The 24,316-nt window shown below is 36.1% G+C and overlaps 1 protein-coding gene across 3 annotated transcripts in view; it reads right to left on the bottom strand.

Moving 5' to 3' along the window:
• Nucleotides 1-247: 247 nt before the first annotated feature.
• Nucleotides 248-24,316, bottom strand: part of LOC136040945 (solute carrier family 41 member 1-like) — a 48,694-nt gene continuing 24,625 nt past the window's right edge. For all 3 annotated transcript variants that reach the window (XM_065725387.1, XM_065725388.1, XM_065725386.1), the window contains 6 exons: nucleotides 21,864-22,008; nucleotides 19,576-19,722; nucleotides 13,783-13,930; nucleotides 10,592-10,796; nucleotides 5,248-5,400; nucleotides 248-546 (listed from right to left, as the gene is read on the bottom strand). In XM_065725387.1, the coding sequence (XP_065581459.1) occupies nucleotides 361-546; nucleotides 5,248-5,400; nucleotides 10,592-10,796; nucleotides 13,783-13,930; nucleotides 19,576-19,722; nucleotides 21,864-22,008 (984 nt within the window). In that variant the 3' untranslated portion in view covers nucleotides 248-360. The remainder of the gene's footprint in view (nucleotides 547-5,247; nucleotides 5,401-10,591; nucleotides 10,797-13,782; nucleotides 13,931-19,575; nucleotides 19,723-21,863; nucleotides 22,009-24,316) is intronic.

The raw sequence follows: 24,316 nt of genomic DNA, 5'->3' as shown, positions 1-24,316 counted from the left end.
AAAAAACAAAAAAAAACTAATATAGGATCGGAGACCAAGGATGATTCAGCTTTGAGAGCCACATATTATATACAGAGACTTGCTTTTCAACAGATATAACAGGATCACTTTTAAAATTTTTAATAACTTTCATAATTTTATAATCACTTTTATAATTTTTCAAAAATACAAGAATTACATTCTTTAGCATAATCAATAATAACATTAAAAAAAGCTATTACAGAGGAGAGATACAAAGAAGAATAAGTTTGAATGATCACACAATTTAATTATAAAAATTCGCTCCTTTGAAACACCATAACTTAAGTACCATTCATATACAAAATATGATATATAATTTAATAACAGACGAATTTAAACCTAATCGCCAAGATCAGTATCCCCATCTCCAAGAAGAAACAACAAATGAAAAGAGAGAGCTAAAAGCCCAGTTCCAAGGAGATCACCAATGGCAGTCAGATAAGGGATGGCGCTGCTATCTGGATCAGTACGCCGTTGCCACATAATATATATCATAGCTTGAGCTATATACAGAAGTAAATACACCTGTAAAATGACAAAAAAATACTCTTGTGCTTTCTCTAGCTTAAGGGCCTTTTCTTCCAGCATTTTAAGAGCGTACACAGTAAAAGAAAAAACTGGCTGTTTCTAGGACAAGGTAGCACAATTTTGGCAAGGAAATATAAATTATAAGCCTGAGGACTGACCAAATAAATCCACTTCATCAAACTTTTATGTATTTATATTTCTGATATTTATTTATATAGATCCGCTTAGCCAAGTCAATTTAAATATTATATTTACATTTTAAAATATAAAATTAAAATATAAAATTTTATTTAAATATTAAATTTTTTACAATTTAAAAATTTTATATCATATTTATATTAGCTTAGCTAAGCAAACCTTTATGTATTTATATTTATTTTAAATTTGTACTGGTTACACAAACTGAGGGCAGAACTGACAAAATCCGCTTAGCCAAGCCTTTATGTAGCACATCAAGTAAAATAGCTTGTGCTGGAACGTCTATAGCAGGTAACTCCACAGATCTTGTGTTGAATATATTCCAGAATACTGAGAAAATCTCTTGAACTTAAATAATTCGGGATAAATAATCCTCAAAATGAACGTCAATCTATAAAGAAATCCTGGAGCGAAAACTAGCGCAAATTTCACTCGTACTGAATTAACATGTCTATTTTTAACTTTAAAACCCCTGTGTCTTTCCAGCTCGTAAGAGTAGTTCGACTGTTCCTGAACTTAGAGCTTAAGTTTGAGGTAACTTAGAGGACAAGTTTGAGCTTATCAGGTGAAAATACCAATACGTTACATGATAAGCACTAAAGTATAAGCGATTTCGCAGTCAAATTTGCAGGTGTATACCATTCTTTTTAAAGTTCCACCTCCATTCTTCTCCGCGGACCAAACCCTCCAAAACTAATACCTACATTTATCTACCATCTACACTTACGAACAAAATATTTCAAAACAAAATCTAAGTTCGATCAGTTGCACTTCAAGAGATTCAATTTAATTTGAGCCTAACCTTAAATGAAAATATACACTCTACCGGTAAACTTGATAAAACTAAGCTTTACTAATTTTACTTTTATTAATTTTTATGTTGACCACCTTAGTTTTAGGTATTAACTTTATACTACTTAAAAAAGGAATTCTGTTATACCCCAGTCTGAGCAAGGCAAGGCAACACAAAACTTCAGTTTAAAACGTTCTCGAATCCTCAAGTATCAAAGAATTAACTTTTTATCTTTTATTTTCAACCTTTATCATGAGAATTCTACCAAAAATTGACCAGACTTATGTTGCAAGGCAACGTGAAGGGTTTCAGAACCTTTGGTCTGCTTCAGCGTTCCTTGGCCGTCAGTTCATACCGTAGTACCCCCCAAAAATTTTAAAAATATTTTTTTTTCTTATTATGGTAAAATAAAAAAATTTCTTCCAAAAAAAATTTAAAAAAAAAAAAAAAATTGACATGTTAAAAGATGGTTTTACAATACGGTCCTTTCTTAAAACCGATTTTATTATCTATTTCCTGGCAGCCAATTAATATTGCTAGTTCTAAAATGCACCTTGAACACAGTCCAAAAACATAAAACTTATTCTAATCTATGCTGTTTACTATTGTAAAATTACCGTAAAATAAAAACCCGGTCAGTAAAATTGGTAAAATAAGGTAAAATTGCTGTTTCTCAGTTGACCTCTAGCTAGAAGACCAGTTGAGTATTTTTTTGTCTATCTTTTTTCAGCTTTTAATAAAAAAATTTAAAAATTTTGATTTTCCTAGGCTCAAAAAGGTAATACTCTATTTTGAAAACCAACAGGTAGAACTGTTCTTAACGTCAATGAATTCAAGTTTTGTAAAAATGATATATAGTTTAGGGAATTTAAGTTTGATTAATACTCATTTTGTTTTTATAATAAATAGGCTTTGATTTGCTTAGGCTCGAAAGCAGGGACCACTTTGGGCCCAATCCTCAAACTTCTTTGAACTTTTGGACATCCCTAATCAAATTACATAGCGTTTTTTTTACAATCATCCTCTCCCTTTCCAGGAAAAAAAAAAATATTTATGACTTCCAATTCAGTTCTTCTAAATTCATCAGCAGTAAAAAATAATAAAAAAAAACCGCCGTGTGTCCCCTTCCATTTAGTTCCGCTTTCATCTCGGCGTAGGCGCTAAATAAAAGATCGTTTATTTTTCCTTTCCTTAATTGTTTTGACAATAGATGGCTGAATTGGTACCGTCGACATCTGTTTTACTAAGTGTTTTTTTTTTTTTCATTTTTTTTTCCAATATGTCCATCGCAGTACTATCCTATACAACTCTAAAAAACGCTCGGTAGAAACACCAATTATGTCCTGGGGCTAAAAGGCTGTCTGACTTTACAAAGCGTATTAGAACGATACAGTGCATTAAAGTAGAGACGGTTATAATTTTTAAGTGTTAAGATATTATCCGAAATTCGTACGAATATAGAAGAGGGACATACAATGTATTCTCCAATGTGCAGGGGGGGGGCGAATTGTCTTATTCTTAAAATTTTTTTCATTAAAAACACAAAAAGGATTATTATCTCTTATGATCGACTGGCGTTGCAACAATAGAATGTTTACCGCATAATGTGTCCGATCTAGAGTAGCAACAGCAAAAAAAACTGCTCCCTGAAATGGCGTTGTGTCTTGAGCCATAAGCCTAGAGCGCAAGTATCTTTTTTCGGGCACTCCCTTCAGCAGCTCAGTGGGCCAACGATAGCAGCACAAAAGCATGCCTTTTGCGCGAGATTTTCAAAACTAAGAATCATGGACACGGACACCATCTGATAGCTACAACTTATCAATAGTTATATTATTGATCTCAACTTATTATTTAATTTTTTATTATAATTGTTAAGTTCTTTTATTATTAAAATTTATATTATTTTCCATTTCTTTATTAAAAATATTTAATTACATGTTAAATTCTTTCCTTATTAAATATTTAACGGCTATTATCATTATTCAGATCTTTGGATTTTCATGCAGAAGACAAAGAAACGATTGAGGACTACTTTTTTTATGATCGCGATGAAATTCGACGCTGTTTTTGCAAATCGGCACAATTACTAGAAATTTTTTCAAGCTCAAATCTGCGCCGTTTCCTTTGCAAATCGACACCGATTTACCAAAATCGACGCAGAAAAAGCTAACTTGGTTCCAGGCTTTATACTGAGTACCATTGCTACAGACCACAGGCCAAATGATATTGCTTTCTATAATTTCTTTTAGTGGAAAGACTATGTAACTGTTCATTAAAAGAGAATAAGCAAAGATAAATAAGGTGATATGCTGAAAGAGAAGAGTTAGTCGAATACCAATTTATAAACACTTCATAACGAAATAAATGACTACAATTAACGATTATATTACTTTTTTCGCCCTGCTATGTCTCCAGTAAGAATCAGAATAACAATATGGTATCCGAACCTCTTTCTCTCAGCCTTTGGGTAGTTTTACACGATGTCAACTATAAGGCGCCGCAAGATGTGTCAGCAAAATATGTTAAATATCAGTGAAATATTGATCAAATGCGTAAAATAGGTGAAATACCAATTCTACGGGAGTCCACAAAATTACGGTAAAATATGTAAAATGTCCAATTTTAGGTGCCCAATTTTGCCATTTACAACACTAATGTTGTTAGTTGAAAAGTTTTTATATGTACAAACAAGGTCTATCTTACTTTGCCTCAGAATATTCACATTATTCGTTTCATATGCATCGGATATAAAAACAATTTGCTATCCCAGTCATGTCAATTCACGAGTATTTAGAAGTTGGGGACAAAATGTATTTTCCAAAATATAAGAGGAAAATTTTGTCCTTTTTCAACGAAAATACCTCCTGAAGATATGTTTTTCAAAGTCCAAGCCCCCCCCCCCCATTGACATCACTGGCTATCAACGATTAATTTCCATATGAAGGCCATGCTGATAATTGTCATATTACTTCAGTGCGTCGAATTGCTATTTACAATCCTTAAGTAGTCACTTCCTTAATATTAAATTTTCCTGCCCTAAAATAAGTCAGAAACAAATCAAAATATAGACGAACTAGCACAAGTATGTAATGCCTTGTCCATGAAGAGGGACGAGCGATTCTTTACAAGTATTTCTTTGTGATAATGGAGAAATCCCCAAACAATGAAATTTTAAGGCATGGTAGCACCTCGGCTGTAAAGCTCAACCGTGTGATCAACGTCTACTTGGCTGTAGGGGCCTATCTTGACACAGCTTCAAGCGAATATTAACACTTTAGTGTGGAAGGTAGGTCAGGCTCAGTACTGGTGGACGACCTCCGAAAATCCATTCGCTCTGTCCCCTGAACCCAGATTACTTCCTCTATATGTTTCAAGGTAGAACAAGGGAATACTAGGAGAAGAGATCTTATCTGAACACTATTAAGGCAATATTATTGAGACACAAAAATAAAGAGCGTATCTGAAATTTTTCCCAAAGATTTTATTTACACTTATTTTATTTAATTTATTTTAACTTGTTTTACTTATAAGTGGCATTTAATTGGTTATTATCTTGGGGATTTTTTTTTATCTCTTCGTATGCAAATCTCTAGACAAAACTGATCCCAAAAAAGGCCAAAAAATCTTGTTTATGAACAGTCACATGACAAAATAATGAAAAAAACTAGAAAATGCCAACAACACGAGAATACTAAGAATAAACATACCTGAAGAAGTGCAGCGAGTAGATAAAATATAATAAAGATAGGAGTAATAGAGGTGTGACCTGCTTTTAAGTAGCCAATTGCCATTGTGAAAACTAAATGACCGGGAACTACCAGCATCAACAGAACCCGAGCAGTTCTTGAGTGGTCATTGTCCTAAAGAACAATCCATTTAATGGGTATTAGCATTAAGATAGAGGTTAAAGCTAATAAAAGAACAAAACCAAAGATTCTAACTTCTACAAGCTTCAACAAAGGATCGCTTAACCCATGAGTTTCCAAAGTAGGAGATGACCTCCTCGCCCGCTCTAGGAGATATTTGTGACTCTCCTAAGGGATTTTGAGTCCTTGCGATGTTGGATGCAGCGATGCTGTCTAAAAAAAGTAGCTATCTTTTAATGGACTTTTAGAATTTACTTCGATAGGCTAGTCAGGTTGTTTACTAAAGGGAGGGGGGAGGAGCTTTACACCTCCTTTTTACGGACAAGTTATGAACCAATGAAGTTAGTGGAATGCCACACTTTATAAAATCACAAAGAAAAGAAGAACTAGGACAATATACAGACAGTGAAAAAATTGAAAATTATGCAAATATTTCGGTCAAGACCTCCGCTTGACCGTCCTTAGTGCAGAATAAACTGATAAAATATAAAACAGCCAAACCTTAAAACAAAACACAAAACTAAAATATGATGACCCTTTCTCAGTTCTTATTTTAGAAAGGCCTTATAGCCTTTTCTTATTTTATGACTACGATGGGTTTATGGATTTTTCCGTTAGCTTGATGTGAAAGAACGAGTTTAAGCGCGAATGATTATACTTAACGTAACTCAACCACTTAGCGTAGACAACTACTTACGTAGGATGAAAGTAACTAAAGGCGGTTTGTGATACTATTTACTAAATTTAAAATTGAAGTCTGCAATTATACCTGAAAATAGCCTTTTTCTTATTTTATGACTACGATGGGTTTATGGTTTTTTCCGTAAGCTTGATGTGAAAGAACGAGTTTAAGCGCGAATGATTATGCTTAACGTAACTCAACCACTTAGCGTGGACAACTACATGCATATGATGAAAGTCGCTAGACGACTGAATTATGAATAATAATTTGCAGAGATAAAAATAGCCTTCAAGTATTTACACAACTTTAATTCCATCTACCATAAAACAATTCCAGAAAACTATTGAATTATTCACTGTTTAAAAGAGTCTAGAATTATGATGCACAAACGTGCGATTACAAAGCAATATTGGCAGATCAAATACCATAAATTGATAAAACGTTGTTTTGTCCAAATAAACTAATAATCCCAATTTAACTTTTGCCAATTTCACTTCTTGGTAACAAAATCCGTCAAATAAATTTATAGGATCTGAAAGTTACGTAATGCTTAGCGGATATTGGAGTGAATAGATTTACACATCAATAATAACATAGTTAGAATTTGGTACAGACGATGGTATTGTGAGGGGGAGGCTAAAGAAGCCCATTTTCACTGTCAACCAGGCTGAGTAACTTAAATTTTCTATTGCAATATTTGTAGTGCTATCTGTAGCCTGATTACATAGACAAAGCTTGGTAGCATCTTTATATTGAACCCAAGTTTATATTTAGTCATTTACTCGTTTATAATTTACTTGTATTTTCATATATCAATTATAGTCAGAACCCATTTTACTAAAAGGCTAAAAACCCAGGTTGGAACCTGATTTCATCGAACAAAATTCAGCTTGTTATCTCTTAGAACCGCCCATATCTGCAGTGGCGTAGTGGGCTAAAATTTCTGTACCAGTAGGCATCTGTATGTAATATTTCATAGTACAAGGAGAAACATTTAGTTGCCACAAGATACTGAACGCATTTAATATGCATTTAGCGTTTAATGTACTATAAGGAGGCTAAAGGTTTAATTCTACTTAAATAAATAAAATCGAAAAAGTAAAAATCGTTTTTATAATAAATAAAACTGAATGAGTAAAATTTGAATAGTGTAATTTTTATTTTCATTTCAATGCTGTTAACTAGAAAAGAAAATATTTGTAAATATTTGTGGCCTTTTTCCACGATCTAGGGAAGGTCCCAGATGCAAGGCACTGGTTTATAAGAACCGAGAGTGGCAGGGCTAAGAACAAAGCAAATTCACGTATGAGCTTTGCAGGGATATCGCCTAGGAAAGAAGAGATGTTTGTCTTTACTTTCGTGATTTCACTACACACCTCAAATTCACTGAGCACTATTGTGCCTTCATTGGGGCAATCAACAAGAAGTGAGGCTTTCTCCTGGGGGGGGGGGGGCACGGCTGAAGAAATGGTACAAATGGAGGTGAGAAATGCATTAACGTCACTAGACCCCAGTATTCACACATTATCGTAAGATATCTTGACACTGGTTTTCGAAGCGTTTCCACTCATCGCTTCGAACGAGCGATGCCACTTTGCAGGTTCAGTGTTGAGCAGGGGGTCAACTTTTTCACGACCATGCTACACTTGCGTTTTGTATTTCTGATCATATTAACTATTAGGTTTATTTTGGTCGCTCCTTGATTTCCCTTGCCGCTCGAGTAAAGGCGGCTGTATTCACGGATCAGGGCCTTAATAGTGGGCGTAGTCCATGGCTCGTCGTATTCACTTTTAACAGTCTTTGTTGGAAATACCTCGAGGTACTTGGAGTACAATTTTTCACTGAAAGCACACACCCTCTGCTCAAGAGAAACGTCCGTCGAACCCTATGGGAAGTCATATTCGGCAATCCAGCGGCCATATTCACGGATTGCAGAGTCAGTGATTGGTCTAGTAGTGATCAGTGAAAGCTTGGGTTTTCTCACAGAACTCTTGACTTTAAGAAATAGGGCATAGTGATCAGACAAGCCGACTGGTCCAAGCGATGTCGGGGGTTGGTATAGGTCCTCAGTGTTTGTAAGAATTAGATCGAGGGTACTACCAGACGAGTAAGTGGGAATTTTCACAATCTGATTAAGAGAAAGACTCCAGGCTAGCCAGACATTCTTTGTCTGGTTAAAATCACCAGCAATTATAAAAGGAGGACTGCTATATTGGCTTCTATGTGCATCAATCGTTGTTTGGAGGTAGAAAACTAGGTCACACCTGTTTCGTGCGCTTTCCGAGTAATATACAGATACCATTATTACCACGCATGAAAAACGACGAGACAAGCCTGCGATTTTCCACATTACCCATATAGCCTCATGATCTGGATTTGTGAGTTCAGGTAGGAGTTGTCGGCACGAAATGTCTTTCCTCACATAGATTCCTACACAATCTACGAGCCTGTTGTCACCACGACTATTTCGAGTACTTCGAAATGAGTTGTATCCAGCAATCCGTCCTGTAGTCTCATCGAGGTTCCAAATTTCCGTCACAGTAGCCAAAGCTATGTTGCTACTACGGAGCAGGACTTCGAAGTCTCCCATCTTGTTAAAAAGGGATCGACAATTAGCCAAGAGGAAATTAGGCATGGTGGGCCTATGGGACACTATCGGCTTAAGAACAGGCGGGCTGTCCTGGATGGGGCACAAGGGGGTTTGGTCAAACCTCTTCAGAATCGGTATTTTAGGTGTTCTGGATATCTTGATTTTCACCAGGTTTCGCTAAAACGCTTGTTTTGGCAAAGGAAAATTGTCACGATTTGTCACTAGTACCAAACAGCATACACCGTACGCTTTCTTCTTTAATTTTTCCCTGCCTGGTATCCACGTTTCCTTCGTGTCGGTTTGTTTCCATTGGTGGACGACGCACCATCCGTGACCTCTCGCAGTGAGTGAAATGCACTTAGCGTAGTCCAGATAGATGGCGCCAAAACAGTAGAAAGGAAGCGCAACTTTATTAAGCCAGTTTTTGGCACAGCGACGGCTTCAATAGGAATGGTTCTGATGCTCAAAAATAAGAGTGGAAAAAGCTGCATAGTTCGATATCATTTTCACCATGAAGAGCCATCTTTCGCCCACAAATATAAAGCTAAACTATGTTAAGATGTTAAAATTGCAGCAAAAGTCCATTATGTCTTCACTCAACTTAGCAGTGCAAGGCCAAAACTTATAGTATTCAACGCAATAGTGATGCATGAACCTAAGTATGGTATACATGGTACACAAGCACGGGATCAACGTGAAAAGAGGAAGGTATAACACATATTTATGCACTGCTAGATACAGTTGCACTGCTAGATACGTGTATGAACCTAAATATGGTATATATGGTAAACATGCACGGGGCCAACGTGAAAAGAGAAAGGTATACCACAAATATTTCTGACAAAATAGTTTGAGGGTTATTTTAGGAAAATGACTTGGTGGTGAGGCTCCGTAATTCTGTTCATTTGAACTAGTTTGAGTGGGTTACGGGCTTGACAATGTCTAACGGACATGTCACAGTCCTACAGGCATATATCTGTGGTTCCGTCTTATTACGGACATACTGGGATGAAACTATAAGAACGGCCGAGAAATCTTTCTTGGATTCCTCGGGAGTTGGAAAACCAGGATCTTCGAGCGGGGCGTGGTTAGGTTGCTCTTACCGCTATGTCAGCACTAGGTGGCTTTAGCATTGCGACATATTTGTAACATTAGTTGTAACATTACAAACTGCCACTTGTCAATTCCCTTCTTTGAATGATATTTTGGTTTCACGACGGAAAACACAAATTCACAAATTTAAATGCTAATAAAAATCCCCATATAGGCCTTTTTGTATATTGTTGAAGGAAGGGCAAATATTTTCAGAGGAAAACCGTGCAGAAATTACACTCAGGATATACGTCCTACCTTACCTCCAATATAAAGAACCGAAAATCTTCTTGCACTAGAGAATACTTATACCAGAAATTATGGGACCGGGTTTTTAGTCCGAAGCAGAGTTATAAGCAATAGAAAAATTGGGCTGCTCAATTTGATACAAATCGATAAAACAGTATCACCAAATATCTACGCAAACAGTAGATAGAAGAAGCCAAATTTTGCGAAAATTTGAGTCACGCTATATATCTAGAATCAAGCTTTTGCTATGAAAGAATACAATGCATGACATAAAACGAAAATCCGACAACTATTTATTTTTTCTAGCTGAAAGGTGCAAACCATTCCCTTAATCAGGACAATTGGCTCAAAACAATCAACAATCCCTACTTAAGAGGTACTTGCAATAGCACCAGCCGCTTTTCTCGCCACAACTGGCATCTGTAATTCATATGTTACGAGGAATCTGTTTAACCGTAAGCTCCACAGGCTCACGGCAACAACTATCCCACTTCATTCAATATCTGTAAAAATAATTTTGTTCGCTTCATATCATAGAAAAACTAATATAAAATTTGAAATCTATCAAATACCTTACAGAACGCAGAAATAGGATTGACACAAATAGTCCCTGCATTTAATGGCAACCGACCGAGAGAGCCATTTCTATGGAGCCAAGTTGATAGTCTAGATGCCTGAACTGCCACTAGGTTACCACCAACACCATTAATAACTGGTTGAAACACAGCAATACCGTTGTAAGTTTTCACTGTATGGTCAAGAATGACGCCACCAGCACTGAAAGTGTAAATAAATTCATTTTAGTTTTAAATATAGATTAAAGCTACCGACGCCAAGTGTATAGATTAAGTTCACTTAACTAGCAATCCTTTGTCGCTCGAGACGCGGGTTCAAATCCTGCTATCGCCAATGTCCAAGTCCTGGTTTGAGGTGGGGGTCAGTGGTGTGAATCTGCAAGCACAGCCAGCTATGGTATGGAGGCTAAGGACCTCTGAGAACTCATCCTTGATCAGTTGGATCCACCCCACTACAAACTACAACTGATTAAAACCTCTTACATGCTGATTATGGTCTCGGTCGGGATTGTTACTACGATGATACTGGGCTAATAGTGAGCCGAAGCATATTGCAGTAAGTTAGACCACCAGATGATACGATGATGGCAGAAAAATTGTTGAAACTAATTTTGCAACTAATTTTATAACAGACTATTTTTATAGCTTTTTGTTAAACTAGCCTACATTCAAACCTTTCAGTCCAATTTCGATTGCTAGCAAAGCTTTTTTTTTAATGATAGTAGTATGAACCTCCAGATCAACCCAAACTAAGCCCTGCTAAGCTAGACAAAAATCTTAAAGAACTCTTTTTGATTAAAGTTGCTGCAGCGAATTTTTCAAACAGGCTTAACCCAAGTTTTTTAAGAACCTTCCAAGCTGTCAATACAGAAAAAGAATTACAATAGAGAAAAAGACAATATAAATTAATATGGAACTTTGATTAATTAAGCAAGAACAATGAAACTTTCTGGTGAACAATTGTTATATTTTTCTGGTATTTAAGGTATAATGAGAGTAATTCATTATTGTGTATATTACATACAATCATTGCTGAATATGACCAATATTTCGACAGAATGGAGAGCGCATAACAATAATTTTTTAGTGATTTAACTTGATGAGTTTTCGTTTATTCACAATATGAAATAGACGGTACTACAGCATTTATAATACCAAAAATACCAATATATTATATTTCTTTTCTACTATTGGTCTGTGTAAAAAAAAAAAAAAAAAGCATACATGTACGCACTTTACCACTTTACGCACATTACTACTTTTTTATCCATTAAGTACCCCTCCCCATAGTAACAGAGTGGATATTTCAATATCAAACTCAAACATTTTTTTCAAAATCAATTCCTTCATTTTTTTTTCATTAATTACAAGAAACAGCGGTAGCAGGGGGCCCTGTCCTTCTTTCCCAAAAACCTCAGGATTAGTTTGGATTTCACTGAAATATTTTGCATAAATTACCATTTTCATTATTTTATATACCCTCCTCAATCAAATCTACTAGTACGCCTGGTTCCCACACTATATCCTTGAAAAACATTTCTGGTTACAGTTCTACATTCACAGCTTGAAATTAATCTTACATCTCTTTTAAGGGCTGGCTTTATAAAACTATGAAGCAAATCTTCTATTTCAGCGCACTAGACCTGAATTACTAAAGAGCAAGGCACCTTCCATGAATTATCTTCTGGGCACGTAATATGGAAAGGGTGGTCGTAGAAATTTGGACATTGGAAGTTCTTATAGCTTTTCAAGAGGATTGGAAAGTAATTAAAGGGCAACTGACACCCCTCCCATGCTCTTGTTTATCCCCGGCCCTTCATATATTTGGCCATTTTTCAACAGGTGAACCGTGAATCCAAACTAAATTTTCCTTGGACATTCTGGTTCACTCGACCGGGAAACTTATGGTTTTAAATTTCAATCTGCCAATAAAAGAAATGTATTTTGCCCAGTTTTACAGGGTCATTACCCCCCCCCCCCACAATTGAACTTCGTTTTGACCAGAAGCTTACGGATTTCAGTTTCAGGATGTTCTAAAAGACAATTCTTTAGGCCTTTTTCGGTAATACTATTTTTTTTTTTTTTTTCTCTTGTGCAATGGAGTCTTTTTTGGCCCAAGGGCTTGAGAATGGAAGTTTTGAGCTGAACAGAGAAAGTAACGTTTTTTACTCTTTCTGAGTCCCAATTTTGTGGGTACCTTGCCCCAACCTGTTTTTTACTTTAGGCTTTTACTTTCACACAAATCAGGAACATCAAATGTTTTGGCTGATTTCCAGGGCTCCTAGCACCCTTCTCCCTCCAAAGAAAATATACTCCAAGCAACGATTTTTGAAATTTTCAAATCAACCAGGAAAAATTTGGACCATTTGAGGGCCTGTATCCTAACTGACAAAACATAATGTCCCTTTTTCGGGCGCCATTAACAGGGGAACCGAATTTTCTCTTCAATATTTTTCGTTTACTAGATTCCCTATGATCTAAAGAGTAAAAAATATAAAGTTTCAAGCAGAAGGAAAAAAAATCGACCCTTTTAAAGGCCCCGACATTCAAGGTCCGTTGCCAAAATAATGTTGTTTTTAGAAAATTAAAATTCGATCGACCTAGGTACTTGCGCTTGTAAGTATCAGCAGTTCAGAAACAATAAACTTTTTTGGCTCTGTTTTAGCAGAGAACCAACATTTTTTCCCATTTTTTCGTTTGCATTAGTGTCTCCTTAGTCTAGGAAATTAGGATTTTAATTTCAAGCCCATCGAAAAAAAAAACGTTATTTCGAGCCTTTTTCGGGTGCCATTGCTTGGGACCCAGTCCCCCAGACAAATTGTTTTATATGATTCTTCCCAAAAATGAAGGATTTGTATTACGTCCATACGCTATTAAGACAGCTAGGCCACATTCTGCGGATAAAGGATGACAGATTACCGAAGATCGTCCTTTCCGGTCAACCTTCTAGGGCTAAACGGAGAGCAGGTCATCCTCGTCAGGGGTGGGAGGGTGTCATAAATAAAAATTAAAGGAAATGCGAACTTCCTGGGAGGGTGTAAAAGTGGAGGCTTTGAATAGATTGAGTTGGAGGAGGAGCGTGCATAGATGTGTTGGCCTCAGGCGGATTAGTGCTGCGGTGGGTTATTAATAGTAGTAGTAGTACTGGACCAATTGACATGGGACTTTTGTGAAAAACCAAGAGCTACCTGCTAATAACCATGGCAGACAAGACAGGAACCCAGCCAGTAGTTAAAACTTCTTTGGTTGTGCAATGACCTCTTGCAGCCCAGACAAAAACAGGAATCACTAAAAGGTAGGCACCAATTATAGATGGGGCAAGCCATGGTTGCCGACCTAGAAGAGTGAATTCTAAACTATAAATAAGTAGTTAAAAGATGCCGGCTTCAGTAATGTAAAAGAGGTTATGCACAATATTCAGTAGCACTGATATTTATCGCCAGCTCTTCAGCAAGCACAATTGATTGACCCATTCTATTTGGCTCACAGAATATATAGAGTCAGTGTCTTAAAAGTGCGGTGGGTTAAGGAGAGGGAAGGAATTAGATTATCATTTCCGTTTATTTAGATAAGGCCTGAATAAGGGTATTGCATGCTTATACCTCCCTTCTTATTGCAGAAAAATATTTCAGACATTTATTTTAAAGCTTCATTTAACTAATTTGCTTAATTTTCATAAAATTATATGCAATGCGTAATTGCACAATGTGTATGTACGCATCAGCTATTATGAAGGTGTGGCGGATCATTTTGTAGGCGCGGGAAAGGAGGCAGAAACAGTGCATTTTAACTCCAAAATATCGTAAATCTCTTTGAATCTTCAGAAATATATAGAATTAGGCCAAGGGCAAGGGGAAGAAAAAATTGGTATATAATCCCTCTTGATTTCCCAGAATATTTCAGGTCCACGCCTTTATTATGAAAGTAAAGAGCGACATTAAACACTAAAATAAGCATAATTTACTAAGTATAAGAAGGGTGCTGCCCCCTCCTGAACCCCCATTGTGGTCGTAGAAACTTCGGAGAATCGAGAATTCTAGTGCCCTTTTTAAAAGTCAAAAGTGATTAGATAGTAACCAGCCCCTACCCTACAACCTTTGTTGATATCTGGTCCTTTTACAACACCTTCGTATATCTGACAAACATTATAAAGTCCCTATTTTGTTCAGAATACTCGAAAATATCAATAATTTGCATCCAACATAACATATTCAAAGTAACCCCCAGACCCCCTAGGATAAGGGCCGCAAATTATGCAAACTACCAATTATTTACAGATACATTTCATAGTGGAAAAAAGGAGCAGGGGGGGAGGCATGTTTGATCTTGAAGTTCAGTGGCGTGAAAATGTTAGCATTTTGCTGTGAGAGGGGTTAGGGGCTCAGAAATAGACCACAAAAACTTTTTCCTGATCAATTTGAAACTTACAGTCACAAGTCCTTGGGCCAAGGGGACTAATTTACAAAAAATATTCAAATGTTTGTTCCATTTGAAATTGGTCCCTCCTCTAACAAAGGAGGTAAACAAAACACACCGAATTTTTTGCAATTTGTCTGAAACTTATATGAAACTTTGGGCTAAGAGAACCCCGACACAGAAAAAATAAAAAAATAAATTAACTTCCGTTGAAATGCAGCCCAAAAACTTCTTTTTCCCACCCACTTCAAATGAAAGAATCAATTTTAAAAACTTGGGAGGTGGATATTTCGATTGATAATAATTGAAAGTTCCTTTATCCATTTTAAAGACCATAAGCTACTGGATGACAATCAGCCTCCCTCTGTGTTCATATTCTGCTATACGGTCCTCCTCTAACCCCTAAATATCGAATAAAATTTTGAGATATTAGTTTTTTTCGGAATGAACTTCGGAATGTCTACTAAGTTTACCCTTGGCGTTGATACAATCCCATAAGCCACAATGTTAAACTTTATGTTACTCTGCTATGATAACTCAATCCCCAGAAAATCAAAAAAAGAATTAAAATAAAATGTAAAAATATAATACCACAAGACATTCTACACCACATATCCTGCCTATATTTTGTAATATAGTTTCTACAAGGTAGAATATTCCTAGTTTCTACCAATAAGAGAAATTTCGATGTAGAATTTGTAAATTCCCCACGGTGTAGGGGGAGTAAGCTTAGCACAATATTATATATATAGAAAATACAATCCCCCTGATTGTGTTGCGAGAGCTACACTTTGGTTTTATCCTTTTTTTTTCCTAAGCCGCCGATGTCGGCTTATTCCTGGAAACTGGTAGGGTCTAACCTGTGCGGTTTTTACGAAAAGTGTGGACCTCAGGCCGGATTGATAATTCATTACATTTTGGAAAGCTCCACAGAACTCTTGCCTGGGGCCAAAAAGGATGGTTTTTCTTTGTCCACGAGCCAGAGCCTATGGTCTGCGAAGTGAAGTGGAGTTATGTAGCCTATGTCAGAGAAGAGTATCTGAAGTTGTCCATCCAAGCTTTCGTTTCATCAAACCATGTTTCTGCTTTCGAGTGGAAAGCTCCATTCTAGCAGGCAAGCAGTCAGGCACCACTTTCTAATTGAAGATGGACTAAAATCTATAAGTGTTAAATATAGGCGGCAGTTACCCGGCCCCACAGCCAATATATCTTCTTTGAGTGATAGATAGAAAAATTTATAGAAGCAAAAAACCGGCATTTTCCCACGGGTCCGAAAATTCGGCTGGGTTTCGGCTGGGTTTATCACTTGTTTTTTCGGACTTGGGATTGAGGTAGAGAAATCTTATACCTCTTAAACTTTAAAAGTTCTGTCACTGCTAAAGAAATTGGAGCTTATCCTTTGCTCCTTTCTAAGTGGTGACGTTAGAAAGTTGGCCTACGGCAAAAAAAAAAAACAACTTTTGAACTAAGACCGATAGAATTTTTTTTTCGACGGCAATCTATAGCTCTTGATGAGCTGATTAAAGTATATGTCATCCATTTTTTGGTACAAAAATTCCTTCATGAGATATACTAGTTTGAAAGTTTCAAGGGGTTGACAACTTCAGTAGTAGGGTACACACTGAAACCAAAAATAGGCCAATACCAATTGTGAGACATGTAGGGGACTTGTAAGGAAAGGTCGGCTGTTAGCTCATAATCATCTTCGGCAGTGAGGGGCTTGCAAATTTTGCTATTTGGTGTACCTATTATTTGTTTCCAGTGTATTTGATGGTAAGACCGAGTTGGTTCCAGTGGTAAGAGATGTAGAAGACTTGTAAATAATAATCGTTTGCTAGGCTACAATCGTCTTTAGTGATGAGGGGTGTAACTTTGGCTAGTTGGCAAAGCCTACCCATACTCACTGTAACCCAGAATTAAGCGTTTACGCAACGGGTACAAACGATAACGTAAAATAATGAGGCAGTTTCGTCATAATTAATAGAGTGTCATCTATGGTATTTTGATCCTGAAAAGTTACGGATGGCTTGACAATACCAACTAGATCATATAAGATACTGTTCCAAGTTTTCATCCGTCACGATGTCTACGATTGATAAGGATAACGTTCAACTGTCTGCAAAGTCCATTTAGCCCCTTTCTCTCGGTATTATCGATAGCTCGTGATGAGCTGATAAAAAAATATGTCATAGTAGTTTCTTCATAATTAATAGTGTCATTCATGGTATTTTGATCCTGAAAAGCTACAGATAGCTTTATAATACCAACTGGATTATATAAGATATTGTTCTAAGCTTTCAACCGTCACGATGTCTACGATTGAAAAGGATAAAGTTCAACTGGCTGCAAAGTCAATTTAGTCCCTTCTTTCGATATTCTTTTGTTATTGTTGTTTTTTCAACGCTGAAGAATAGCCTTTGATCATGTGATTACTGATCGCGTTCTTCTTTGATCGTAACGTTTTAAAAGCTTCCATAGGCTGACAACTTCAGCGTTCAACAGATAGCAAAGAAACAAAACCAAAGTGTTGCTCTTGCAACACTTTATTCGGCGAAGCCGGACAAAGGTTGCCGCAACACTTCACGTTGCTCAGGCAACATAGGTTGCCTGAGACGAAAACCTTCGGACGAAATTTTTTGAAATGAATATTCAAATTAGGAACCTTCCGAGCTTTATACTTTTTTTTAAAGAAAAATTGTGGAAACAATATCACAAATACAATAGAAAGTTCCTTCAAACCAAATTTATTTTATTTGCTAAGTTGAAAGCCTCTAAATATCGATAGAATTATATTAGAAAGGCGAAAACAAGTTAGATATCTGTTATTGAAACTGAAAATATACGCACTCTTTGGCTATCACAAAGAGTGCGTACATTTTGAGAAACACTATCACAATGAAAATGCTGGTTAAGCTCAGTTTGTGTTGAGTTATATCAACCTGAGTTATGTCAAGTCGTCAATCGAGTTATATCGATTGATGGGTTTGACATTAGCGCTGGCTCTCAGTGAAACAGTGTTACAATGTACGTTCTTACATCTAACCAAACACAGGGGCCAGGCAATAGGCATATAAAACTTATCGCCAGAATTTCGGAAGGATATAGGAAAGTACTAATTTGCAAGGCGAGTAGCAGAGAACTGGAGCAGGTTAAGTGGCGAAGTTGCAGCCAAAGAAAGTTTTAAAGTTTTAAAAAACATATCACAAGTAGGGCTGTTACTTTGATGTGTACCATGATCCAAAACTTTTAGCTGAAGTTCGAATTCAATTTAAGGGCACATGTGACCAATGTTTTTGGTCACTGGGTAAAAAAAAATAAGTCACTAAAATTCTTTGTTCGGTTCAATAAAGACCACGAAAATACCGACATGTTATCTACAGAAATTTCGAACTTGGTCGGTAAACACAGCAGTTTTACCGACTCCTGCCGATATTTTACAGATGATGCCACACTTTTCCATTTGGTTAAATAAACAGCATTAAAATAGTGACATGATATGTACCGAAATCTATATCTCGGTTGGCAAATCCAGCGGTGATACCGACTCGTGCAGTGATTTTACGTACTGTATTCGATACGGGCATTATGCTAATTATTGACAAAAAACAGTCGGTAAAAATGACCAGCCAGTCGGTAAAATCTCTTGCTCCCCCCCCCCCCCCAAACGTTTTGTCTAGAAACGACACTGAAGCCCGAAGCGAGTATTTCTCTATTATGCAATCAGAGTCAGGGGGCTGTTGATCTCTAAAAGACACTATGCTTTAGTTTCTTTTTTTTTTTAATACCTATCGTTAATATAGAAATTGGATAGAGTAAGTAGGTTTCATTAAAAATGTAAAATTTTATGCGTCACAAAATAGCATAATCTAGGGTTTTTTTTCTTCTTTATGCCTGTAATCTGAAAGGTCCTTTGGGCAGGAAACCCATCCAATGATACGGGTCACATCACCACCAAACCATTAAATTTCCAAAATTGCCTCATTACCTGACAGAGCCAAGGGGGTTTGCTCCACCTTACTCAATCTTGATTTACCACCACCTTGACGCGAACTAGAAACTAAATTGTTCCACATCACACACATTTTGAAATTGGAAACGGTAGCCCTTTCCAAGTAAAAAGAATACATCAAGAAGGATAAATGATAATGAGGAAGTTAGTAATTGAACTGGTGAATAAAAGAAAGTACGCCTTGGATTACTGTCGATTAAAGGTGAAATTATGATAAGATATGAGCACTAAAAGTAACGGGAGGGTACGAAAGGGGGAGGGTACAAAACAAAGAATACTTATGATTAAAAACTTCCCTAACATTTTTTTTAGCTCTATATCAGAACGATTTACCTTTTTTAAAATAATACTCTAGCAAAATAATAGTGAACATTTCTGTCTCTTCTACTTTCCTCCCAATTAAGAGATTTTTTTAGTCACATGCCAGTGCGACTTCATCTGTATTACCAAGGCCAGCGACTGACAGTCGCTAATCTCCGACTCACTGAATTTACAGTTAAATTTAAAGTTCATTATAGATTTGAATATCAATGATCATATAGAGAAGAGGACTTACCAAGAGAATTATAAAGAAGGGTGGCTATTCCCGACAGTAATGCCAACGTTGTCAAATCGCCCAGACTGGCAGCAATAGGCGTCGCCACGTTATCGGGATTAATGTTGTATTTATGAGAAAATAATATCACGGCTACCATAATAATACCTGAAAAACGCATGTTTTAGAGTATTACAAAGTCTAGAAGTGATTTGGTCTTGTAAATGAAATATAAGATCCTAAGAGATACTTTCGATCGGACTGTTTCCGCATCATTTGTCAAATTTCATGACAAAAAAAAACCTTTTAAAAACAAAAAAAAATATCTCAAAACCTAAAACTAGCCAAGTGTCCATTCATATTTTTTTTTAACCTTTTAATCGTAATCTCGTCTTCTCTAAAGTAGATAATTGAGTCTCAATGCAATTCTGTATTTAATTGGTAGTATTCATCGAATGCTAAAATTTAAAAAAGCATCAGGGAAATTGTTAGTTTGAATACTGATTGACAATTAGTGTTGCAATGCCATTAAAACGCTGGAGAGACTCTCTAGAACAGTGTTGCCAGTTGCTTGGTCTAGGTTGCGCCGCCTAATAGTGAAAATGCATCGAAAGCTCCCTTCTTCTAGTGAAAATGCGCCGAATGAACGATTTTTCCCTAAGGAAAGGCCGGTTTGAAAAATTCAATGCGCAACCGCCTCAAAAAACACCAAAATGGCACAAATGCGGCCCATCTGGCCACTCGGTTTTAAAGTAAATATGGATCACGTTCAGTATGCATGAGAAACACTCTACTGACTAAACAAATAATTCGGCTCGAATTTAGTATTTACTTAAAAGGATCGGCAACTGACTTTCTTTTTACCTATCAACGAAACATACTGTGGATCGTTGGTTCAACTATTCATTCATTGGTTGAACCGATGAATGAATGAAGTTAACCAAATCAACCATTGGTTTAACCTGTTTTCCAATATTTTTTCAGTATGTCTGTAAAGTTTAAATGTATTTGAAACTCAATTCAATCAATTAGTATATAACTGAAGAGTCATTAACTTGATATTAATCAACGATTTAATTTTATAACTTCAGCATTTATTAAAACTCTATAACTCAGAAAACTACCAATTGAACTCTTTGACTAGTTGTAACGTTCAATAATACAATTGTTTCAACTGGCTTAATTTGTTTATTTGCGAATAATATTCCATGAAAATTACAGTCTTCCTCTTCTTCACTGAGGCGAAAAATTATTACCATTATTTCTTTTTCTTCTTGTTCAGATTGTTATGGAGGCGCTTTCACAGTCTTATCATCAGAATCGAATTATAAGATTGCTAATACTTTAAAAATGATCATTTTTAATCTATTTGACGTTGCCTTTTCCTACTAAATATATCAAGGAAAACATTAAAACTAAATAAAACCACGGTTTTTGTTTGTGAATTAGCTTTAACGTAAAAGCATAGTTTAATTAGATAGAAAACCTTTGAAAAAAATAAATAAATCATCTGATGGATCTTCGCAGCTGAAGTTCACTTATCCAGGGGTCGGCTGTAACGAGATGCGCAAGAAGTGACTTTAGTGCCTTTTCCATTCAGAAATAGTAACAAAAAGTGACTATTCAGAGGCATTCAAAACAGAGACACAGGGACTGCACAGGTTACTTTTTTTCTCAGGTTACTTTTTACTTTTACATTTACTTTTACTTTACAGGTTACTTTTTTCAGTTACTACTTTTTTCTTACATTTTGCCTCCATCACACTCTAAGGAACGATTGATGGACAACGATGACAGAGAAGACCACAGAAATGGTGGATTCAAAACTTGGCCCACCATCATAATGTATTGTATTCATTCTGGCACAAGACAGACAGTTATATACAGTCCTGATTCAAACCCTGTCAAAAGCAGCAACCCCAAGACGCCCCATAAGGATGGACGGGATTTAATTAGTGACTAATGGGAGTGAGTGGACTAATATTAACTCAGTGACTAAGACGTAAAAAACCTGTGCAATACTTTTTATTATATTTTGCCTCCAAGAGAGTCCTCCAGTTTGGCTTGGATCAGGAGGGTAAAATTCATGTATTTCATTCATGTTTTTTTTCTTCTTATCATTCATTACAAGAAGCAAATAAGGAAGTAATAAAAATAACAAGGTTGTACTTCTGCAGTACAGATCTGGAGGCCAAAATTGCAGGAGGAGGGGAGGGGATGGCGAAAAAAAATTCGACAAGGTCGTAATCCATTTTACGACGTAAAATGTCGTAATCCATTAAAATAGTCGTAAGTTCAGAGGAACTTACCTAAAATAAGAGACGCAAACGAGGCAGTAACAATTGCACTAGCACAAAGCAAAATGGCCTTGTTCAAGTAAAACACGTCTTCTCCGGACAAACTCATAATAACAGCTACTATACTAGCAAGAAAACCAACAACTATTGCTTGTACCTAGAAAAAAATATAAATAAAGTTCACTCTAATTCAACTCAATAAAAACTAGACTAACTAATTCAATATGAAAATGCTCAAGCGAAAAGTTTACATAATGCTCAATTATGTACTTGTGCTCATTACACAGGTACTTGTACTCATTACACAGGTACATGTCCTCACACAAGTACATGTGCTCATAACGTAATTAATTATGTACTTGAGCTCATTATACATGTACACGCCCTCACACAAGTACATGTGCTCATAACATAATTAATTATGTACTTGTGGTCATTATACAGGTACATGTCCTCACACAAGTACATGTGCTCATAACATAACTAATTATGTACTTGTGCTAATTATACAGGTACATGTCCTCACACAAGTACATGTGCTCATAGCATAATTAATTATGTACTTGTGCTCATTATACATGTACATGCCCTCATACAAGTACATGTGCTCATAACAGAATTAATTATGTACCTGTGCTCATTATACAGGTACATGTCCTCACAAAAGTACGTGTGCTCATAACATAATTAAGTATGTACTTGTGCTCATTATACATGTACATGTCCTCACACAAGTACATGTGCTCATAACATAATTAAGTATGTACTTGGTGCTCAAGCTGCTCGCATAAAAATCTAGCTAGATTTCTTTAAGAACCGTTCACAAGCATGTCTGAGTAAATTTACATGTCAAGACACGTGTTTATCCAGTCATCAATATGCAGGAATCCCTGTTTACATTTAAAAGTCAGTGCTTGGCTGCAAAAAGTAACAGATAAGCATCCAGTTCTGGAGTCTAGAAATCTGTGTCAAATTTGACCAATCATGAAGCTTCATTTGTTACCATCTTACGCCATCTATCTGCACTTACGAGTGGCACTCAGAGGTTTTTCTGGTTAGAATTCTAGGCCTAAGAATGTACATGACGAGACGTATGTTTAAAAACAGAAGTCTTACTGAACATATATGTCAACGCTGTTTAGCATAGGCACGTCTCTGGCCAGAAATCCATATATTTAGACACTCAGGTTTGGTTAGAAGTACATCTGATCGCCACCTACAATAGCAGATGATTGATGAGCCAAGTTTTCTGATTAACTGAATTTGAAAGCCTAGACACAGAGGTCTGTCTATATCAGTCAAGGACCAAATTTTACGATATAATTATATACAATATAAATCAATACAAAAAAAGAGGCACAAGCCTATTGTAATTTTCTACAAATGAGAAACCAGAAAATATATCAAGTCCATGAAAATTATGAAATTCTTTCTAGAATGAATCTACAGCTGGTATATTTACTATTGATTAGGGCAGACAATTCCACTTGCTGATTATCTGGTTGGAGAAGACCTATCTTCGGATGTCCTTGAAGAAGCCCCTACCTTGTAGTTTAAGCTGATGGCAACGTAGTAAACTGTAAAATTCCGGTGGGTACAATGTCGTCATATAAGGTTCCTTGTCAGGTCTTGTGAGTTTCAATCATGTCACCATGACGACATGTGGGTACATGTCATGTCATAAACGGAAAGCCAAAGTTGGCAGTTGGAGCTTTCGGATCCATTCTTCACAGGAAAGGTAAGATAACGTTGTAAAGAATATAAACATTCTGCGATGTAAGCGTTAAACCGAGTCAATTAAGTCAAGATTTAAAACAGCATCTCAAAGCTCAAACAAATAGAAAAATGCAAGAGAAAACCGTTAAACACAAAAATGATCGCAGTCATATGCACTACGACTTCAATGTAACTGCAAGTCTAGCTATCCATGTATTTGAAAGTCACTTTAATAAATTTAATAAATAAATAAATTCATAAATTAAATTTATAAAATATAAATTTAATTTAATAAATTTAAACTTTACTAAATTGGAGGGCTACGCACTTGATATCGTCACTTCGAATGACACCGAAATTTCAAAAAATGGTGATACGAAATAATATATTAGAATAATTTGAAAAGAAAGAAAAAAAGAATCATAGCGAGACCAGAAACTCATTAAAGAGTGAATTTACTAACTCAATACAATGCCATATTACAATGTAGTAAGACAACCCCAAAGGACACCTGCAGTAATAGTTAGATGTAACGAACTTAAGGATTAGCCCTTCAACAAAAAAAACATAAATAATCACACAAAGATACCAAAGGAAATAGTGTAAAGCATCATTTCGGAAAAGCCCCTAACCGGTAGGCTAGCTTATTTTTTTCTAATTTGAGCATAAATGCCAGTAGAAGAGTAGAAAGTCCACCTACTGCCAATATCATAGGAACTACTATAATCAGACTACTAGTACCAAATTAT

Source organism: Artemia franciscana, chromosome 21, assembly GCF_032884065.1.
Source record: "Artemia franciscana chromosome 21, ASM3288406v1, whole genome shotgun sequence".
Classification (NCBI taxonomy): domain Eukaryota; kingdom Metazoa; phylum Arthropoda; class Branchiopoda; order Anostraca; family Artemiidae; genus Artemia; species Artemia franciscana.
The sequence above is the reverse complement of the archived record's forward strand: the minus strand, read 5'-3'. Positions and strand labels throughout refer to the sequence as shown.